This window comes from Hypomesus nipponensis, chromosome 23, assembly GCF_054491055.1.
Source record: "Hypomesus nipponensis isolate SF chromosome 23, ASM5449105v1, whole genome shotgun sequence".
NCBI lineage: Eukaryota > Metazoa > Chordata > Actinopteri > Osmeriformes > Osmeridae > Hypomesus > Hypomesus nipponensis.
This window is the reverse complement of record NC_140383.1, coordinates 1988055-2007883: the sequence shown is the minus strand read 5'-3', so window position 1 is coordinate 2007883 and position 19829 is coordinate 1988055. Positions and strand designations below refer to the sequence as shown.

The 19829-nt window shown below is 43.3% G+C and overlaps 1 protein-coding gene across 1 annotated transcript in view; it reads left to right on the top strand.

Moving 5' to 3' along the window:
• The window catches only part of LOC146233553 (nck-associated protein 5-like), a 31153-nt gene extending 11947 nt beyond the window's left edge, over positions 1-19206 (top strand). Inside the window, exons 7-13 of the mRNA XM_084688446.1 lie at positions 5295-5468; positions 5934-8836; positions 9426-9543; positions 10258-10339; positions 13581-13988; positions 14706-14801; positions 17338-19206. Of these exons, the coding sequence (XP_084544572.1) occupies positions 5295-5468; positions 5934-8836; positions 9426-9543; positions 10258-10339; positions 13581-13988; positions 14706-14801; positions 17338-17339 (3783 nt within the window). The 3' untranslated portion in view covers positions 17340-19206. The remainder of the gene's footprint in view (positions 1-5294; positions 5469-5933; positions 8837-9425; positions 9544-10257; positions 10340-13580; positions 13989-14705; positions 14802-17337) is intronic.
• The last annotated feature ends 623 nt before the right edge of the window (positions 19207-19829 follow it).

Sequence of the window (19829 nt, the reverse complement as noted above, 5' to 3'; positions counted from 1 at the left end):
TCAGTCATCAATCATGTATTATTTTCCAAAGATTGTCCCACAAATCAAAAGTCCCTCATATCAAAAGTTGTCCCTAACAAACACATATACAATATGCTTCATCCAAAACGCACCTGCTCATATGGCCGGCCATGATGGCTCTTCTGCTCGGGCCTCACTTCAATACCAAATGCACCTGGCCGCGCCTGGGTAATGAACGTGGTATTGCAGCCTGAGACCTAGTGAAGAAGGTGTTTATCAAGAAGAGCCTACTCGGAGTGGATAACTGCTGGAGACTGCTTCTCAGACTCCATGTCCTGGACTCCATTAAGGCTCACGAGATTTCTTTTCTGCCAGCTGCAGAGAGCCTTCTGAACTGAAACACAGGTCACCTTATTACTCCCATCACTGGCTGTGAAGCCCTCGGGGGGGGATGGGGGGTGGAGGAGCCGGGGGGGGGGACGGAGCAGATGCTAACCGCAGGGTGAACTGACGGGAGGGCAGATGGAGCTTCTTTCAAAATTGCGAGGCAACATGGAGCCAATGATGTATGAATTATTGAAATTGAGTTTTTGTTTTTCAACTTGAGGGAGAGGCTGCGGCTTGTGAGCGTCGAGGTTCCGCTCGAGCGCTGCGTAACACACTTTGATTGTCGGAGGTTGTTAGTGAAGTAAGGAGCATCACTCGTCACTCAGTCTCCTCTGGCTTGGTGTGGGCAGCATGACGCCGCGCTCAAAACTCAAATAAAATGACCTTTTAATTGTCGGTCTTTTCAAGTGAAAGTGAATCTAGTCCATACTTTCGTGTTCATCGTAAATATTTAATACCTGGCTACACAAGACATTTCACATCAATACCATACCAGTATATATCAGACATGTAACCTGTACAACTCAGAGATTTTACCTAAATATTAAGTGCATTGCAAATACACATTATTATGTATTCAGTGAGAAACAAAAGCGAAAGAGTAAAAACAGTTACAAATCTCAAAAGGCAATATTTGTCAACATAGGATGCAGGGTCTGAACAGGTACTGTGTACCTCCAATAAACAGTTAGATGAGGAGGGGGGGGGGTGGAGGGGCTGGGGTTTGTATGAGAACAAGTAAGAATCTCATCTTGACCAGCCTGGAAGTGAGCATGTGCAGGCAGTGAGTGCTAGCTTCAGCCCAGCTGAGGCCCAGTCCCCCAGGTGAGGAGATAGACCCAGCCAAGCTCCAGCCAGGCTCCAGCCAGGCTCCAGCTTGATCTGCTGGCTGCTCAGGCCAGCAGGCCCTGGCGCTCCCCTCATCTCTACCTGGTGCGAACAGAGAAAGTGAACAGCATCGCAGTCTAATTACAGCCCGGGCGAGCGACAGCACAGAGCCACAGAGGGAGAGAGAGATGGAGAGAGGGAGTGAAAGAGAGAGAGAGATGGAGAGAGGGAGGAGGATAGAGGGAGAGGGAGGGAGGGATAGAGACATGGAGAGAGGGAGGAGGATAGAGGGACAGGGAGGGAGGGATAGAGACATGGAGAGAGGGAGAAGGATAGAGGGAGAGGGAGGGAGAGAGAGAGACAAAGAGAGATGGATAAAGAAAGAGGGAGGGAGAGAGAGATGGAGAGAGGCAGGGAGGGAGAGAGAGATGGAGTCAGAGATGGATAAAGAGAGAGGGAGAGAGAGAGAGAGAGAGAGAGAGAGAGAGAGAGAGAGAGAGAGAGGGAGAGAGGGAGAGAGGGAGGGAGGGAGGTGGAGTCAGAGAGAGAGACAAAGACAGAGATCAATAAATAGAGAGGGAGGGAGGGAGGGAGAGAGAGAGATGGAGAGAGGGAGGGAGGGATAAAGGAGGAGAGTAGATGAGAGAGGGTAGTAGCTGAGTGTTGGCGGATGCAGGTGAAGGGTGGAAAGGGAGTATGGATGAACACATGGCTGGGCACCGCGCCCTCGGGGGAAACAGAGGTAAATGACAGCGGAGAGAGTCATTAGACCCACCAGAGAGGACAAAAGTGGAGTGGAGGAGACCATAGGAAGGTCAGCTTCATAGGGTGACAAGAAACATTTTTAGATTCATCATGGTGGATAAAGTGTCTTACTGTTACATGTTCTCTATTTGAAACACTTCGGTGATAATGAAGGGTTTTTTATTGAACATAGTAGGGTTCAATAATCAAATAATGATATGCAGTAAATACCAGTCCATTATGTCACAATACTGGCCCATTAGAGATTGTCAATCATGTTCCAAGAATGGAAGATGTAACCTCTGTTCCCTCAAAGAGTTTCACAGAAGATTCATACAGGAGAATACATTCTTTCACATATGTTCTAATAGGTTTTTTATAATACATTCTTCATAAAAGATGTATTTCCTCCATAACACTTCAACTCTACATCAGATAATGATTGTAGTGGGTTGAACACAGTATTTCTATGCAACAAAGATTCCTCCGCGACAAGATTCTAACAAACAGAAAGTTTCTCATTTTTCACCCTGTGCTTAGACCACCCACACTAACTGTTCACATTACTTAAACATGTAATTCAGTCTTAACAAGTCCAAGGGATCCTGTGCACAAGTTTGTCGTCAGGTGGGCACCTTGGGTCGGTCAGTTTTTGTTGCTTTTCACTTCATCGATGGACACAAAACCAACAAGGCACCAGCATGGATATTTGTTTTTGTTTTGTCCTCAAAGACTGAGTTCATGGACAAGAAGGACCTATGCTTTTCTATCAGTCTGACACCACCTGCAGTACCTTTAAACACACAGACTAGTCCACATCTTATTTATTAGACTGAAATCTTTTCTATCTACTGTCTGTGCTGGTGTTTGACCCTGGTGATATAAAAGGTTGTGTGTACTGTAACCTGTTCTGGGCTTGTACAGTGGAACTTCATTCATTACATAAGGTACAAAATAAAAGCATTTTAAAGGTCTGGGGTTGGATAAAGGGCACATGCTAAGTATTAAAGTGCTGTAAAGAATAAAAGCAGTTCTATATTGATTTTAGTCTTATGACGAATGCAATTATTTTAATGGATCAGACCTGTACTGTTTTTCTTAGGGTTTGCCTCCTCCAAATGTTATGAGAGCATGAAAGCAATGAAGACTTTCAACTTTTTAAATGAGTTGACCGTGAATCCTGCTCAAAGAAACCCGCTTTGGCATTGCAACACATTTAATATATTCTCTAGTCTCCCCACTCCAAATTCCACTTAAAGAAGTTGAGATATGGGCAGAGGAGAAAAAAAAACACATTCTCCACTTGCACTGACATCGTCCTTGACTTACAGTGTCTTTCCAAAATAATGTTTTGTTAAGACTGTATCAGTTGTACATAATCTCATTGTAACTCTTCAACTTCCTAACTGTAATTAGTTCCCAGATTAATCCACTGAAACAAGCTTTGGTTCAGCATTCTCCCGCAGTGCATGTGAAATGAAGAATGGAGCTGATCATCACATACTAGGTGAATATCAATGAATGGACCAAATTACTGAGGTCCCCAGATCCCTGATGCAATTATTGTCTATTCACATTAATTATTGCTAACAGATGACACTAATGACTTTGAGAGAAAAGCTGGCAATGGCTCCTCTATAGCAGAGATCAATGCTATTTAGGAAAAGGTTCATAGCACACCTATCTTAAATTGGCACAGGACAGGATGCATACAGCATTTAACTGTGCTGGCGCAACACCTTTGAGTCATTTCACAATCCCCACTATAGGATTGGTTGTGAATTGTCTTTCAGATACACTCTATACTACCAAAGATTCAGCCTTAAACGAGTGCTGCTTCTTAGACTACTCTGTTCCCCGGTGAGAGCTACAATTACTAATTCCACCTCTGCCATTCGGTTAGTGGCGTCTCTTTGCTGGAAATTGCCACACTAATAGTCCTTCTAAGAGACTGTGCAGACATGGCTTCCATGGTAGTGATACTAAGATGATGCTGAGAGACACAGCATAGCAGCAGAGATAGATCGACTCTCCCAGGAGCACATCTCCCTGGCTTTGTTCACTTATTGGAATTCCAATGGCAACAGCATGATTCACATTCCCTGAAAGGTTAGATAAAGAAGCCTTCTTTAAGGAAGCCAAGGTCTTGTGCTTCCAGCCGGAGACACATAGAAGGAACGGACCTGAATCCTGCAGTCCACAGTGTGAATACTCAACACATTTATAACGCTCAAACTTGGGAAATATCAGTGACCTCCTGAAACACAAAGAGGCTAATTACTCAGTGGGTTGCACCTCTTTTGACTGCGAAGATTGTGAAAAGATTTAAAATAAATATATTTTTAGCTGACCTTGTAGATAATAATATGTAATAATAAGATACCCAGGCTTATCTGCCTCCACAGCGAAAAGTGAATAACCACATTAAAGAGTGAGGTCTCTCCAGCCAGTGGAGCAGAAAATGTCATTCCTTTCCTCAATTAGCCTTTGGATGGAAAGAGACAGCGATGTATTCAGCATATTGATTATTTGTGCGCTGTGACAAATACAAATAGACCACCATAGGGAACTATCTCCACTTGTGTGCTGTGTTGTCCAGTAAAGAGAAAAGTGCCCATTGAATGAAATGGAAGACTTTTCGTGAGTGAAAACACAAAGATTGGCTTGTGAAAGAAGAGATAGCTACATTTGTTGGGGTATAGTTTTAGTGGACTTCCTCTTAATGGAGATTTTCCACCCGCTATTTTTTGTGTGTAATGTAATTGTTACATATACTGTCTTTATGTTCTATGTACACATATACATTGTATCCTTATTGAAATGGAGATTATCTGCCTTGAAAAACATGCCGACAAACAGTATGTTACACAAGTGTTCTTTCTGGGCATCGATTTATCCCACCTGAGGGAGTCAGAGCAGGCTCTGTTAGACAGCTGGCAGGAGAGAGTGGGCCTCTTACTTGGGTTTTGCTTCACCCTGTAGTATCACCATTCTGTGGGTCCTGTGAGTGGACTTAGGTTTTCAGTCCTTCTTCTATGTTTAGCGTCTGTTGTCTAGAAACCCAGGTGTTAGTCCTCTGAACTACACACGCAAGACCAATGCTGCCGTGTGACAACAACCCTAAATTCACAACTCGGCTGATTGATTGTATCGTCCTTTATTTCTCTCCCTCATCTCCACGTGCGACTCCTCAACCAATTAAAGTAAATAACATCTAACATATGATGCTTTATTGATTCGATAAACAACAACAACAAAATCAGCACAGTTACATTAGCTTGTTGCTGGAGACTGATAATCCTAGTGACATCATTCAGCACGGTTACAACAGTTTGTTCCTCAAGACTAATCCCAGTGATCTGGTGTGCTTCCAGGAGGCCCAGAGGAATGGGAAGGCAGGGGCTCCCTCTGGAAGATGGCCCAGCCTGCTGAGCCTCACCTGCCCTCGCAGCAGCTGCAGCAGCAGTGAGGCGTCTCTCTCCAGCGCAGGGAGCGAATACTCCAGCGGGTCCCACACCTGGGCCGACGGGCGGGGCTCCTCCAAGCAGGTATCATACTCATGACAACGGGAATAATGTGTTTTATTTGTAATGAGCTTTTCTTGCGCTCAAAGAGCCACAGTACATTATAATCACGGTCTTACATAGTAATGTACAATAACAGTCAATTCACAATTAAAAACTTAATTACAAAGGTATGTTTTAAGCAGTTTCGTAGCAATAAGCAGTATGTCTTCCTGATATCCTTATTAAACACCCTGTGTAAGCCATATGCAGTCATGCAACCCCTCATGTCATGTTACTGCTTTTAGTTCAGAGGCTCTCTCTCTTTCTTCACACAAAAAAACACGGCATGTATGGCTTGTGGTCCTGCTTTCATTTACATTTAGTCATTTACAGACACGTCACATAGCACGTCACTTTTGGAACGGCCGAGAATCAAACCAGTGACCTTCTGATTACTAACCCGATTCCCTCACCGCTCAGCCACCTGACTCCCTCTGCTTTCGACAGTGTGCCCTCAGCCGGGAGAAGAGGATGAGCGCCGGTTCTGTGTCCAGCAACACCTCCGCCGTGCCATCAGAGCAGCCGGATCTAGGATGGAAGGAGGGACACATTCTCAAGGGCCTGAAGAGGCTGCAGATGCGGAGTCCCAAGGAGTCTTCCTTCCTGGTCCCCACATCCCATTATAAAGACTGCATGACCTCCAACGAGGGAATATACTCTTTGGGGGTTAAATGTGGGCCACAGGGGATGGTTCCTAAACTGGCGGTGACGAAGGCGAAGACCTTCAAGCCAGGAGCAGAAGTCCCCGCCTTACCCTCAGACTCAGACGACGCAGACGACGACCCACCTCAGTCTGGTGACACATTGTCGAAAGAGAGTCCTTCACCAGAGGACGCTGGTGGAGCCGGATCAGGAGCGTCGTACGGCAAAGCCCGTTCCCCGGACGGCTCATCCTCAGAGGAGCCGGTGAAGCTCACAGGGAGCTTCCTGTCGACTGTCACAGAGAAGGTCTTCCACGAGGACCCCGCTATTATACCTGGCGTCAGCCCAACCGAGAGCTCCCCCCACTCTTGCAAACCAGATAACTCAGACCAGGGAGAAACGAGCGAGCGACCTGTCTTTAAAAAGTGGAAGGAGAGAGACGGAGGCCAAAGCAGGTCTGGTGAACGCAAGTCTAGGTTTGATCTGGTCAAGCAGCAGCAAAGCAGAGTCGTGGACAAACAGCTTGAGGCCGGGGCTAGAGACATGAGTCTGCCGATTCAGCACACTGCGGCTCAAGTTTTGAGCTGGGCCAGTGAGGCCAGACAGCGCAGTGCCTCCATGGACATGCCTCACTACAGGGAGAAGGCCAACCTGCCTCCAGCTGACACAAAGGACTATACCATCTTGGAGTCCCCTCAAAGGAAACCCAAGCCCCAGGCTTGTGATTCGGCAAGGAAGGCCTTCATTCTCAGGAGCAAGAGTGCAGATGGGGGTCCGGAACAGCCCAAGCAGCTGCATTCGCCCCTTCATCAAAAGCTGATTAAGGTTCACCACAGGCCCAAAGGCCGCTCAAACCCTCCTGTACACAACATTCCTAGTGCAAAGTCCAATTTCACCAAGGTCCAAAGCAGCTCTAAGGTATCTCAACAGATGGCTGAGAAAATTGCGAATCCCGCTGGGCCTGGGGCAGCCATCTTGGGCTGTGTGGAGACTGCAGGAGAAGGATCCCTTTCCCCGGGGAGTAAATCGAAAACATTCAAGGCTCCATGTTTTACTGATGGTCCCAAGAGCCCCTCCAAGGCTCTTCAGCCTGCCTCAAAACTACCCTCCAGAAATGACTCTGCTCCAAAAGGCCCTACCTTAAACAATTTACCCAACTCTCCTCTCAAACAGAGATGCCAAGACCAGCCCTCCACCACTCCCCATTCCGGCCTCAGATCCCCCTCCCCTCCTCTACCACCAGGCCGAACTACATCCTTACTAGTCAGACCAGGATACGACTCTTTACCTCAAGCACACAAGCCTGCGGTTCAAACCGCAAATGGTGCGAAAGCAGCTACTAACGGCAGCAAACCTCAAGCAGTCCAGCAATCACCCGTTAAACACATGCAAACCCAAGTCCCCATCAAAACTCAGGACGCTCGCCACAAGGCCCCCAAAATGGGCACTTCTCCTAAACGTGTTCCTTCAAAGGTTCACCATACGTTACCCGTTCAAGAATCCAACGAAGCCGACTCCACCCAGTTGTCCAAGAACAGGTTGACTTCACACGAGGAAAACTATGTTCAAAACAAGGCGAACTGTCAGCAAGGAGCGGGTGATCAGCAGGCTCCTGAAGTCTCACCCCAGGGTTCCGCTGTCTGCCTTGGGATCGGCAATAACCCTCACCTCTCCATCTCCAGGGCCGTGAAGACAGCCCTTCCTGTTGGTGGCAAAGCTCCAGACACGTCCCCAATGCAAGCCAACACCTTCCTCGTCCTGGGGAGGCGCGACCAAAACGATAGCAACAGTGCGCGCCGTTCAAAAGCGGTACAGGCCTTCAACCTCGAAGCACACTCCTGTCAAATGCTACCCGGCGTGAACGCGGCCATAGCCAAGGCTAAAGCAGAGCGGAAGATCGAGACGCGTTGCAGCTCGCTGGACTCTGAGCCTCCTGTAGCACCGCCCGCGGTCCAGACCGGGACCGGGACCATGCTGGATTGGGGGTTTGACGAGGAGGGCTGGCTCTTCAAGAGGTCCGTGTCAGTGTCTACCAGACCGCCTCTCAAACCGGTCATGGGCATGAACGGAGCCAAAGCTCGAAGCCAGAGCTTTGGAGCGCGCTACATGGACCGACCGAATGTTAGCAGGTCCGGAAAGGTCCGCACCCAGATTAAAACTCACTCAGGAAGCTCGTTGAACTCTCTCGGCGATGTGTTCCAAGGAAGCATGAGCTGCTCCAGTAGCTACCATTGTCCAATGAACAGATCGCTGCTGAACAATTTTTTGATTGAAGAGGGCTTGCCAATTCCTTCTCATTTGGGAGCTTCCAATGATAGGTTTAGTTTGAAACACCAGAGAGAACAAGCCAACCGGGTTCAGATTGAACAGCAACTGTCCAGCGCCTTTGGAGAACCTGTTCCTGGAGAATTCGAGAGACAAACGACCATCACCACGATCGAGGAGAAGGTGATGCTGGGAATAGAGGAGAACTTGCAGAAGTCACAAGAGCAGGACAAAACAACTGAAATAAAGCCGAAATCTGGGTCGTCGTTGGCCAACTGGTTCGGCTTCCGGAAGAGCAAGCTTCCTGCTCCGGGTGGTAAAAAGGGAGATCTTTCTAAGGTGAAAGAGGAGAAGAAGGAACACAAGATCGGATCTCTTTTGGGTGGAAAGCAGGCAAAGACAGACAAGAAGAAAGAGAGGAGAAAAAGCGATGGAAAAGAAATGTAAGAATTCTCTAATATTTTGGGGGGCATTTTCATGATTTATTAGATAGTTATTAGAGAGAGAAAGAGAAAGAGAAAGAGAGAGAGAGAGAGAGAGAGAGGGAGAGGGAGGGAGGGAGGGAGGGAGGGAGGGAGGGAGGGAGGGAGGGAGGGAGGGAGGGAGGGAGGGAGGGAGGGAGGGAGGGAGGGAGGGAGGGAGGGAGGGAGGGAGGGAGGGAGGGAGGGGAAGACATGCAGCAAAAGTAAGTCCTCAGCCTACATGGTACACACCTTTATGAGTCCTGTCACTCTGTTATGTCCTGCGCATCATTTAATTCTCTAGTTTGAGTCACAGTTCACTTCTGTCCTGACCTGGTCAAACAGTTTGTTCGCTTTCATCCATGGAGTGATTGACCACCCCAAATAACCCAGGCCATTTATATGAAGAGCTCCCAGACATCCCTCCTCTCAGACCTGAGACAGCTTTAAAGCATTGCACTGAGGGTGCAAGAGGAATTGTGTCATTTATCAGCTGGAACACCCAGGGCATGTTGAGTCAATATCGACTACTGAGATTATGGCAGGTGGATGAAGAGCAGTTTTCTTTCAGCTCTGTGGGGAGACGAGAGTCCCATGATGCAGTGCGCCAGTGTCTGTCCATGCCGGTCCCCGGAGCCCCGCTACCCGTTGAGACGGACGGACACACAGACATCTCTGGGGATGCTAAGGTAGAGCCAGTTAACGTGGAAGATTACATTATTATCATTATACATAAACCTTTTAGCATTATAATAAAAAATATGTGTATTTTATGTATCATTATTTTAACAGTTTTGACCTTGGAAAAAAGCTGAAAATACCAAAGAAATGCTCATATCTGGCACATAGGATCATGTAATTTGTCATTTTGATTCTGTAATGAGGAGTGTGGTGACCACATCACACTGGTCAGGATTGAGAGAATAATGAATGAAAGCTTATTCTTGAAGAAAGAATTTCCGGTGTCTGGATGCTTATCAAAATTATTGTAATAAACACAGGGTAAACAAACATTGAACGGCCGTTGTTGTGATGTTGTTGAAATTGAGATACCATTTGATCTGCTGCATCACCAGACTAGTCTAGACGGCTGAAAATTCAAAGAATAATCTTTAATCATCCTGAATCAAAATGAAGACTTTCAATATTTAATTATCTGCTTGAAAATTGGTCTGTACTGTTGACTGGTACACTCATCCATGTCCCCTTGGCAGTAAAACATACTGTAAACAAGTTGAAGTAAATAATTCAGTCACTTGTCCACGCGCATGATACTTTTTGATGTGTCACATTTACGACACAGAGCCAAGCACCTGCTGCCCACACTCACCCCCAAACCCTCCCATGAGTCCACACCAGCAAGGGATGAGGTCATGATTGTTTCTTTTCTCCTCCTCCAGCAGATGAAGAAGCAGAGGGTTCATCTCAGACCCCAAGATGAACATGGACCTGCTTTGAAGACCCCAAGCCAGGATCTGGTTATAAGTAAGACATTCAAAACATCCTTTAAATGTTTTATCTTAGAAACGTTCTTTGAAGTCACCAAATGACGACAGATGAAGGCCATCATGTATCTCGTCTCTTTTTAATGGATGTCAGTTAGTCTTAAAACATGAATTACAGAATGAGAGAGATGCAACGTTTTTCCTACATTTGTAATAACTGTCAGTTTGCCTCCACTGGGTTGGAAGCATCCAATGCATAGGATGCCAGCACAGCCTGCTGCCTGTTGTGTCATGTGACTCAGTACAGACATGTCCATGTCACATTCTCTATAAATTATAAATATAAATATTTTGAAGAAATAACAACAGGCATTGGGACTGTTGTGTGTATGCAATACTTCAGGTGCAAATGTCTAGTTTAGATTACATTTCAGACTTTTCTGTCGTATGCCGTTTATAATATTACACATATTATATTCCAACACACTGTATATTATTCATATTATGTGTACAGCTTTTAACCCCATATATTGTGGGTACTCTGCCCACCCTGATGGAAGAAATGTATTATGTTACTTCTGCTTAAGAGTGTCAGAAGTGCAAAAAAGAAAATTCATAGTGTCTGTGTCTTTTAATCACCTCTGTGACATTTCAATAGGCTTCCAATTAAATGAATTTACGCATCCATAAAAATCTTTGCTCTACAGCTGTGATCCCTTAACATTTTGAGCGCCCATTGCTTCTCCTTACAACCCAAAAGCCCTTTATACATTGTTGCTGGTTTTCAGCAGTAAAACATCATTCACTTGACTCGGCCATTTAGAGAGGATGGCAAACTGGATTACTGTAGATAAATGGCTTGGGGTAGCATACATTATTTAACACACAGGACTACAGTGACACTATATTTGTGTGTATAATATAACTTTCAGACAATTTTGGACAGTAGACTCTAAGGCAAACAAACAGACTAAGCCTAATCATCAACTATTTTACGTTTCCTTTGAATAGGGTTGGAGAGAACTGTACAAGGCACTATGGTACAATTTCTGTTTATAAAAACATATATTCGTCCATCTGTCTGTGTGCATAAATATGATTTACAACACTGCAACCCGCTGCACAGACTTGTGGGGTTAGAACACTGGCCGTACAGACCTGTGGGGTTAGAACACTGGCTGTACAGACCTGTGGGGTTAGAACACTGGCTGTACAGACCTGTGGGGTTAGAACACTGGCTGTACAGACCTGTGGGGTTAGAACACTGGCCGTACAGACCTGTGGGGTTAGAACACTGGCTGTACAGACCTGTGGGGTTAGAACAGGCTGTTGACTGTTCCATGATTACTACATTGTCATTGAGCTCTGGAGCATGTCTGTCTGTTTGTCAGCATTGAACTGTACAAGTGTTAGCAGAGCTCTCTTCGATTCCTTTAGGCCCATTGATGTAGATCAGACCAAGCTGCCGCCCCCACTGCCAGGCCAAGGCCTTGTCGAGGCGGATCGATAGGCAGCCTGGCTCCAGACATGTGGCTATGTCACAGAGGTCCTTGTTATACAACAGTTTAAGATCAGCCACCCGATAGCGCTAGTAATCTGCCCCTTTCATTTGGCCCTCAGTGTTCCTTTTTGTAGGTGGTAGGAAATGAAATGGCCCTTTCATTGTTATCTTACCTATAAAACAAAAAGATTCTGTATGATGGGATATATTTTTTTTCTTCTACATTTTTATGTTTTTAGCTTTTCAAAATTGACCATTGAATGTGTTCAGTTCAAACAGTAGCAATTAATCTTTTTTAAACGAACAAAATCAAAACAACCAATTATCTGTGAAACTGTCAGCAGTGCATCTGTTTTTAGGAACTCTTTCATCCAGACCATTGAAGAAGCCTGTGTTTTGTTTTCCGTTAATACAAGTATGTTGATACTGTAAATATATAAATATAAGAAGCACTTAACTGGAAAGGCTGTGTTAAAAATGGTGCACTAAGAAATAATAACAAGGGAAAAGCTTTGATGGTTAAATGACAACTAAACTTTGTCTTTGCTGTCTTAGTCTGTGCCAGTCCACTGGAGGGATAATAGCTGTTATACGTCAACATTTTTAGTTGTTGCTGTTGTTGTTGCTAAGAACAAGTAAAAGAATGTTGGTAGATTCAATCCAACATTCTACACTTTGTAATTTGATAACGAATCAGGAGCGGGGATTCCTGAGAGAGGATGTGATTGTTAGAGCTGGAGAAGTAAGCAGGACTGACAGGGATTGAAATGTAATGGATGCTGAAGGGTACAGTTAGATTCCTATGGGGAAGAGGTGGGGGATTAAGTCATGTGTAATTTCATGTTGTGGGTCTGTATCTTCTTCTGGGGAACAACAATAGTTATGAGGTATTTTTAGGCATCAAGATTATAAATTACACTACAGTATACCCTGAATATTATCTATTCAGTAGTTGGATGTGAGGTTAATGTGAATTTAATTAATATGTAATAGTTTTGCTTCTCACAACATAACCAATACAGGAAATAATTGGAAGTTTTTAATTACTCACGTTGTCACAAAAGCACATTTTTAAAATAAACAACAGTAGCGTTAAGTGTCTGATTCCAACAGTCTGCGGAGAGCGTTCTCTTCTCTGGGATCGTGTTAATTAGTGAGGAATCATTACTTTGCCTCACAGTCACTTGTAATTGGATTGTACTGAACTGCTATCCATCTGCTTAGTGTTCATGGAGAACCGTTTCCTAGTCTGAACGAGGCAACCTGACCATCTGTTGCATTAATGCTGTGAAACTCCCTGCACAAGCAGTTTGGTGTCGTGGTGTCAACACTGGGGGCTGCTTTAAAAATCCCTCATGCGGCTGACGGTAATGACAATGTTGGAGGACTGACAGGAGACATGCAGGAAAGAGACAATCAAATCTCGCCAGACAGAAAAAGTAAATTGGTAATGGTGCACTCTGATATTGCAGTTCATGTTGATGAGGCACAAAGTGCTATACTGAACATATTACAAGTGTCGCCGACATTTGTTCATTATTTGATTCATTTGTTTCGTTATCATTATTCATTGCCCATGAATAACAGATGGCATATTTTGTACATCCAGAAAAACAAAACATTTCTCAACAAGAATAATTTCAGTTGTAATATAACATCTCATGTATTAGTAATGCACTTCAGTTTATCTCTTGTTGCTGCCTCCTTCAGAAATAACAGTGTATCAACACGCCATGTTATTTCCTTCCCTGTGTCTCCCACGGTTCCCCCCCCTCCCCAGATGCCATCATGTGTTCTCCTCGTGCCTCGGGCTCCGGCCGCGACATGCGAACGTTGGACAGCGGCATTGGCACCATCCCCCTCCCCGACTCAACCTCCTTCTTCTCCTCCATCCTGCACCTCCTTCCCAAGTCAGCATCCACCCCAGACCCGTCCCTCAGCCCTCCCAGTGCGCCTGCTTCCTCCAGCGGGGAGATCTCCCCGTCCCCTTTACCCCGATGGAGACTGCCATCCAAGGACCACTTCCTGGGGATGCCAAACTCCATGTCTGACACATCTGTTACCCTCGTCCAATCAGTGCCTTATCCCATTGTGACCTTCCTCCAGCCTGTCCAATCCCTGTCTGAGCCTGTTGTGGCCTGTGCCAGTGTGTGTGAAACCCAGAGCAAGCTGCCAAGGCTGGCCTCAGGTAAAAGCCAGTTACCAGAGCTGTAGAAAGAATATGTTCAATGCATTAAAAGATGAATTGGCATTGCACAGTATTTTATCCGTGGGATTCAATATTGAAGGCACCGTCTGTCATATTCATGAGTCAAGCAGATAAGCCATACACTTGTACTGTACTTGGACTGGGTGCCAATATAAATACACCACAATACAAAGGCACAATAGGCTGAAACATACATTATTGATAAAATAATTGGAATGATTGATGTGTCTGTGTTCAGAGCACGGTGTTACGACACTACACAGCTTCTTGGATACCAGAGAGGGAGGGTCTTGAGCTGATAGTATGCTAATTGATCGCTCGGAAACTCCCAATTACTGACTGTCAAGAGGACTGAGGTGTTTCAGATAACAGGCAGTGTCACTTTAACAGGGAAACAATTATAGTGTGATAATTTGAGAATCCCCAAAAGGATGAATACACAGATATCCATATCCCATGAAGTTATTCTTGGAACACATACAAAAAAGCAGAACTGTGATGTATGAATGAGACACCTGTCTCCTGTTCAACGTTAACAGAATTATAACGTAGAATAGAACTGTCCTTCCTCGTCTCTTCTTGGCTGTTCTCTCATCTTCAGCGGTGAGGAGGACTGGAGCTGACAGTACAGTAATTGCAAGGACAACTACAGAAGATACAGCTGAACTGAGCCTACGTGTTCCCTTGTTTGTTTAGGTGGAGTGGAGCCGAAGAGGATGAGCCATATCAAAACAAAGACAAGGCCTACTCAGACCCAACTGCCAGAGAGGGCACAACCCCAGCTCGCCAACTGTAAGAACCAAGCTTTTCCCTAATGATTTTCAGAAGCAATTCACGGGTCTCCACTGTTCACTGTGAACACAATAATCAGACATCTTCCGTGCAAAATACCGTACTTACCCCAGCTTGTAGACGCACAAACAGGGCTGCACAATATGAGATCTTGTCAGACTACATACCTTGTCCACTTGGTGCTCTTTCTTCGGCTGGATAGAACTAAAACTACAATCATGGAAAACAAACAAGAGCTAGCCACTAGGTATTTGTCTGAGGCTGGTAGTTAATAAACCTACAATTGGCGATAATATGATAAAACTATGAAGCTATTTCACACAATAACATTTTGTTGTCATTTATTTAGTATACATGTCTTCACATACTGTACCAACTGTACTATTTGTTGTCAATTGTATGTAAATGTCTTGTAATGTGTGTAATGGGTATATGTCTGATTCAAGCTCCAGGCACCTAAAGGACAAAAAGAAAGTTGTTTCCCTTCTAACGTTGTAATGATAAGTTTTTCTTACAATTGGTCATTCTTTTACTGCTTTAGGGATTCTGTAAGTCACCAGCCTTGTAACTAATATGTAAATATTAAATACAAAATATGAAATTTGCTCAAAATCCATTAGCAGCTCATGCATAAAAAGCATTCTGAAGTGCATGAGTCATATGTGATAATTGAAGTGTCTGCTTTTTGCAAACAGATTCACTAATGAAACCGGATGTTTTAATGGATACGCACCAGACTCGAGAGCTCTAGAATTTGGTTTGAATTTATTTAAGTACGATTAAACATATCAAATGCAAAAAAGATTCCAATATTTTTCAGTTCCACATTGCATTGGGAATACCAATGTTACCAATTATACTAATCATTTACACAAATAATTTTTCTGTACTGCATCTTGACTCATAAACGCCAAACAACAAGGTGTCAGTGTTAATCTACCCCAATTGCGAATATCTATAAGTATTTGGAAATATCTGAGGATAATTAAGTAGTAGATATAATCCATCCATTCATATCCAGCGATCCATTGTGTTCTTGTGCTGTAGGGAGAGAATGGAACACAAGAAACATTTCTACTCTCTTGGAAGTAGAGCTCAATTATTCTCTGGTTGTGAGACGAATCAAAAATAAATTCCCTCTGCATGTTTAAAAAAATATTAGAACAAAGTGAAATATTCCAAGTAATTCCACATTGTTCCCTGTAGAGATGACTATTATGGGTTAAAGGAAAACTGTGGCAGTCTCAGTTTTATGAGAGTATTGATCAAGCTCATCACAATGCAACCACACCACTCTACGCTATTTGTCAAGGACAGCTTCCAATTTTCCCACTGGTTGATCCCTGGAGGATTGGTAACAGACAGAAGAACATTGTAAATCACCTGAGAGCCAACCTGAGGGTTGAAGTAAGAGTCAGTTCGACAGGGACATCAACAAGAGAGATTGCCCCATTATGTTAAAACTGACTGCTTGTATTTCTTTGCCAATATGACTTCTGTCTGAGATATTTTACTACCACATTGTCTGCTAGCGAAAGGTGTACAGTAAATGTTGGTCTGTGTTAGGAAATCCAACTCTAATGTGTTGAGGGCTCATATCATTATACATTACTGTGGCATAGTCAGGATACTGCTTTTAAAGCTTGTATGTCACATATGTTGTTCTACTGCTAGCCTACTCTGTTGTTCTAATTCTACATATTAGTTTGCTAACTTGGGGTTTTCTTTTTACACCACTTTTCTTGCAAGCATAGTTAGTGATAACTGTTTGTCAGTGTGCTGTGGTTAGGGTCACATTATACTGATCTATCTCTCTTTCCAAAGGAAGATAAGAGCTTTGAGCCCAGCTTCAAACACAGTTCCTTAAAGCATCCAAGATGCCAGAACAACTAGTCACTAACGGGTTGATATTCTGACTAATAAACCATGTTTTTATTATTATGGTTTCATTTTATTTTCCTATTACATTTGCACAACCTTTACTAAAATTGCTTTTCTTCATTCCTGATATAGTTGATAAGACTCCATTAGCATTTTCTTTTAAAGAGTTGTTCAGTTTTCCTTGCAGAACAAACTAATGATGCATTTAATTAAGCTTAAAAACGGTTTGTAATTTGAATAACTACCTTGGGGTCCTCATAAAAAAAACATCCTTTACAGGAACATAGAATCATATTAATAAGAGGAATTGAAGCTTGTGAGTTTGACTTGATATGTACTAGATGCTGATTAGGAAGCTTAGGTACATTTCAGCTCCACAGCAACATAATATGTGCTACTTATGTGTCCCACTTGCAACTAAGCTACCATTTTCGATATGGCTAAAACATAAAGATGCTTTCTTCCCAAATTAACTTAAAATCAGTTACAAGATTAAACTGTATAGCCTACTTGTATAGGTGGATGTGGTTTTGGATACAGGTTAACTCAATAACCATAGTATTTATGACAAAGATGTATGCTTCTGTTAAACAAAAGATGTCCATCCCCATCCCAGTGCCTTCCCATCTCATCATGTTATTGTTTTCCATTTCAGAAGTGATTATCAACTAACTGAGCTGCGAGCTGGAGAGAGGTACAGAGAGCTGCAGCAGGAAACGCTGAAGTCCTGGATCTGGCCAGTCAGACAAGAGCGTGTACATCCACAAGGAACAGTCTGAACATCATCCACAAGGAACAGTCTGAACATCATCCACAAGAAACAGTCTGAACATCATCCACAAGGAACAGTCTGAACATCATCCACAAGGAACAGTCTGAACATCATCCACAAGGATCAGTCTGAACATCATCCACAAGGAACAGTCTGAACATCATCCACAAGGAACAGTCTGAACATCATCCACAAGGAACAGTCTGAACATCATCCACATCATCCACACGAACAACCTCCGCTGAACACACCATGCACATCTGAGTCACATTTTCCTGAAGTACTGGTGTCCCCTAACACACCTGAACAAACCTCTGAATGTCTTCAGTTTGTCAGGTTTTAGCAGTAGAGCCAGGGTTCTCTCTGTCTTCAGTTTGTCAGGTTTTAGCAGTAGAGCCAGGGTTCTCTCTGGAGGGTGCTGGCCCCAGATGACATGCTTCATCATCGATTTAACATTCATGGTCAATAATCATCACAGTAGCTGCATGTCACTAGGCAATTAACACTGTGGTTTACTCTCATCATAATGTATGTGTCATGCACTTTTTACTTCCTGTGACAGACAATAATAAGCAGGAAAACTCAGTGAACAGGTTCTACTCAGTCATATCATACAAGCACTGTCAGGAGACAACTTTGTTTGATGAGCTCAGGGAATAGACCATTGGTGTCGGAAGGTAAGACTAATATTTAATTTAAACTGTAAAGTGTAGATGTTGAATTGATAAGCAACAGTGTTCACCTGAACTACATATTTGTGTATAAAATGAAGACCTTTCTTTGCTTCTTTATTGCTATATCTGTCTTTACGTGCTTCCGAAAAAAAAGACATATCGCAGAACTACATCTCACTTTTACACCAACATGTATATTGTGTTCTTTATACTGCCCTGTTTGGTGTTATGAATGCGTTCTGGCTTCTGCTGCTCAGAAATCTTCTTCACTCCCATATGTAAATATGTATTTAATTAAAATAGCTTCTGTCCACATTTAAATCTTTGACCAAAAACTGCTTCAGGGCTTCACTAGCAAATTCTTTATGTCAAAAATGTTCAAGACAACAGCGATTACCCTAGTTGCATACTAAATTGAACATCTTAAATAATTAGTGAAAATAAATTAAGCAGAGAAAATAATATATGTAATTTGCCTTCAAGATAAATTGGTGCAACAGATCCAATGTTGTCCGAAGCACACAGTACACACCAACAGTACATGTCTGTCTTCTCCCTTGTATATATCAGCAGTAGTAGAACATACACTTACCTGTATACAAATAATCTGTAACTGTATACAAATAATCTGTAACTGTATACAAATAATCTGTAACTGTTTATGTTTTATGGAAAAAAGAAAACTATAGCAATATTTGTGTATAAATTATACTAGCCTCATGTGACTAACTAAGGTGTTCAAGCCATCTGGTACAGGCTGAAAAAGCATGGACTCTAATTCATATTTAAGGAGTCAGTTTCAAAGGAGTATTACATTTTTCTTTCATGTATTTGTCTTGTTCCTCAGATCTGTATGCTGTACAGACGTGTAGGAGAACTTAAACCTAACCTCCTAACTAAAATCCTCCCACCTAAAATCACTATCCCACATTTTTGTAGAGATCAATGACAGTTATGGTCTTGTGTTCCTGTAATTTGTCTTATTTTAACAGTATGAATTCAGAATTTGTATTTTACATTACATATTATCTGTTCTATGCAAAGATATCAGGGTGAAATAAACTACCTTAGTTCTTAAGTTGACTTGTTATGTTGTATTCTGCCTGGCCTATCTCTCCATTGTCTAGACATTATTTATAGTTTCTGTTTCTTGTATGTGCTTATCGGACAGGTACAGGAAGATAGCTGATTTTGGAACTCCTCCCTGCCTCAGTTTTAGATTGTAGTCACCGGGCCAATAACGAAAAACACAGAAAAATAAAGGTTTCTTTAACCTTGAGCACCGAAAGCTGTCAGGGAAAATTACTCAGGCCCTGATTCTTAGTCACTGTGACATATGGCCTCTCTTTGATGAATAGGTCTTGATTCAGCAGAACATAAATACTCACCACAAGTCCCGTTTCTAACACGAAACAGCTTTTGTTTTTATCTAAGACGGAGTACTTTGCTGTTGTTTTTCTCTGCTGTCATCGATATATACTGTTCTATTCAGGCAGTGCAGCATCAGTTACTGTGCCCTCAAGAAAGCACAAAACTCATTCAAAATATCCTGCTGGTTTTCTATGGGTTTTATTCGGAAATCTATGCTGTGATATATCTCTGGAAAACCTTTGTGACCCAGCCTGCAGCCTCTGACATTAGTGCTTGTGTAGGACTTTCCACCCAGAGTAAATGCTTTGTGTAGGAGCAGCAAGCAATGCC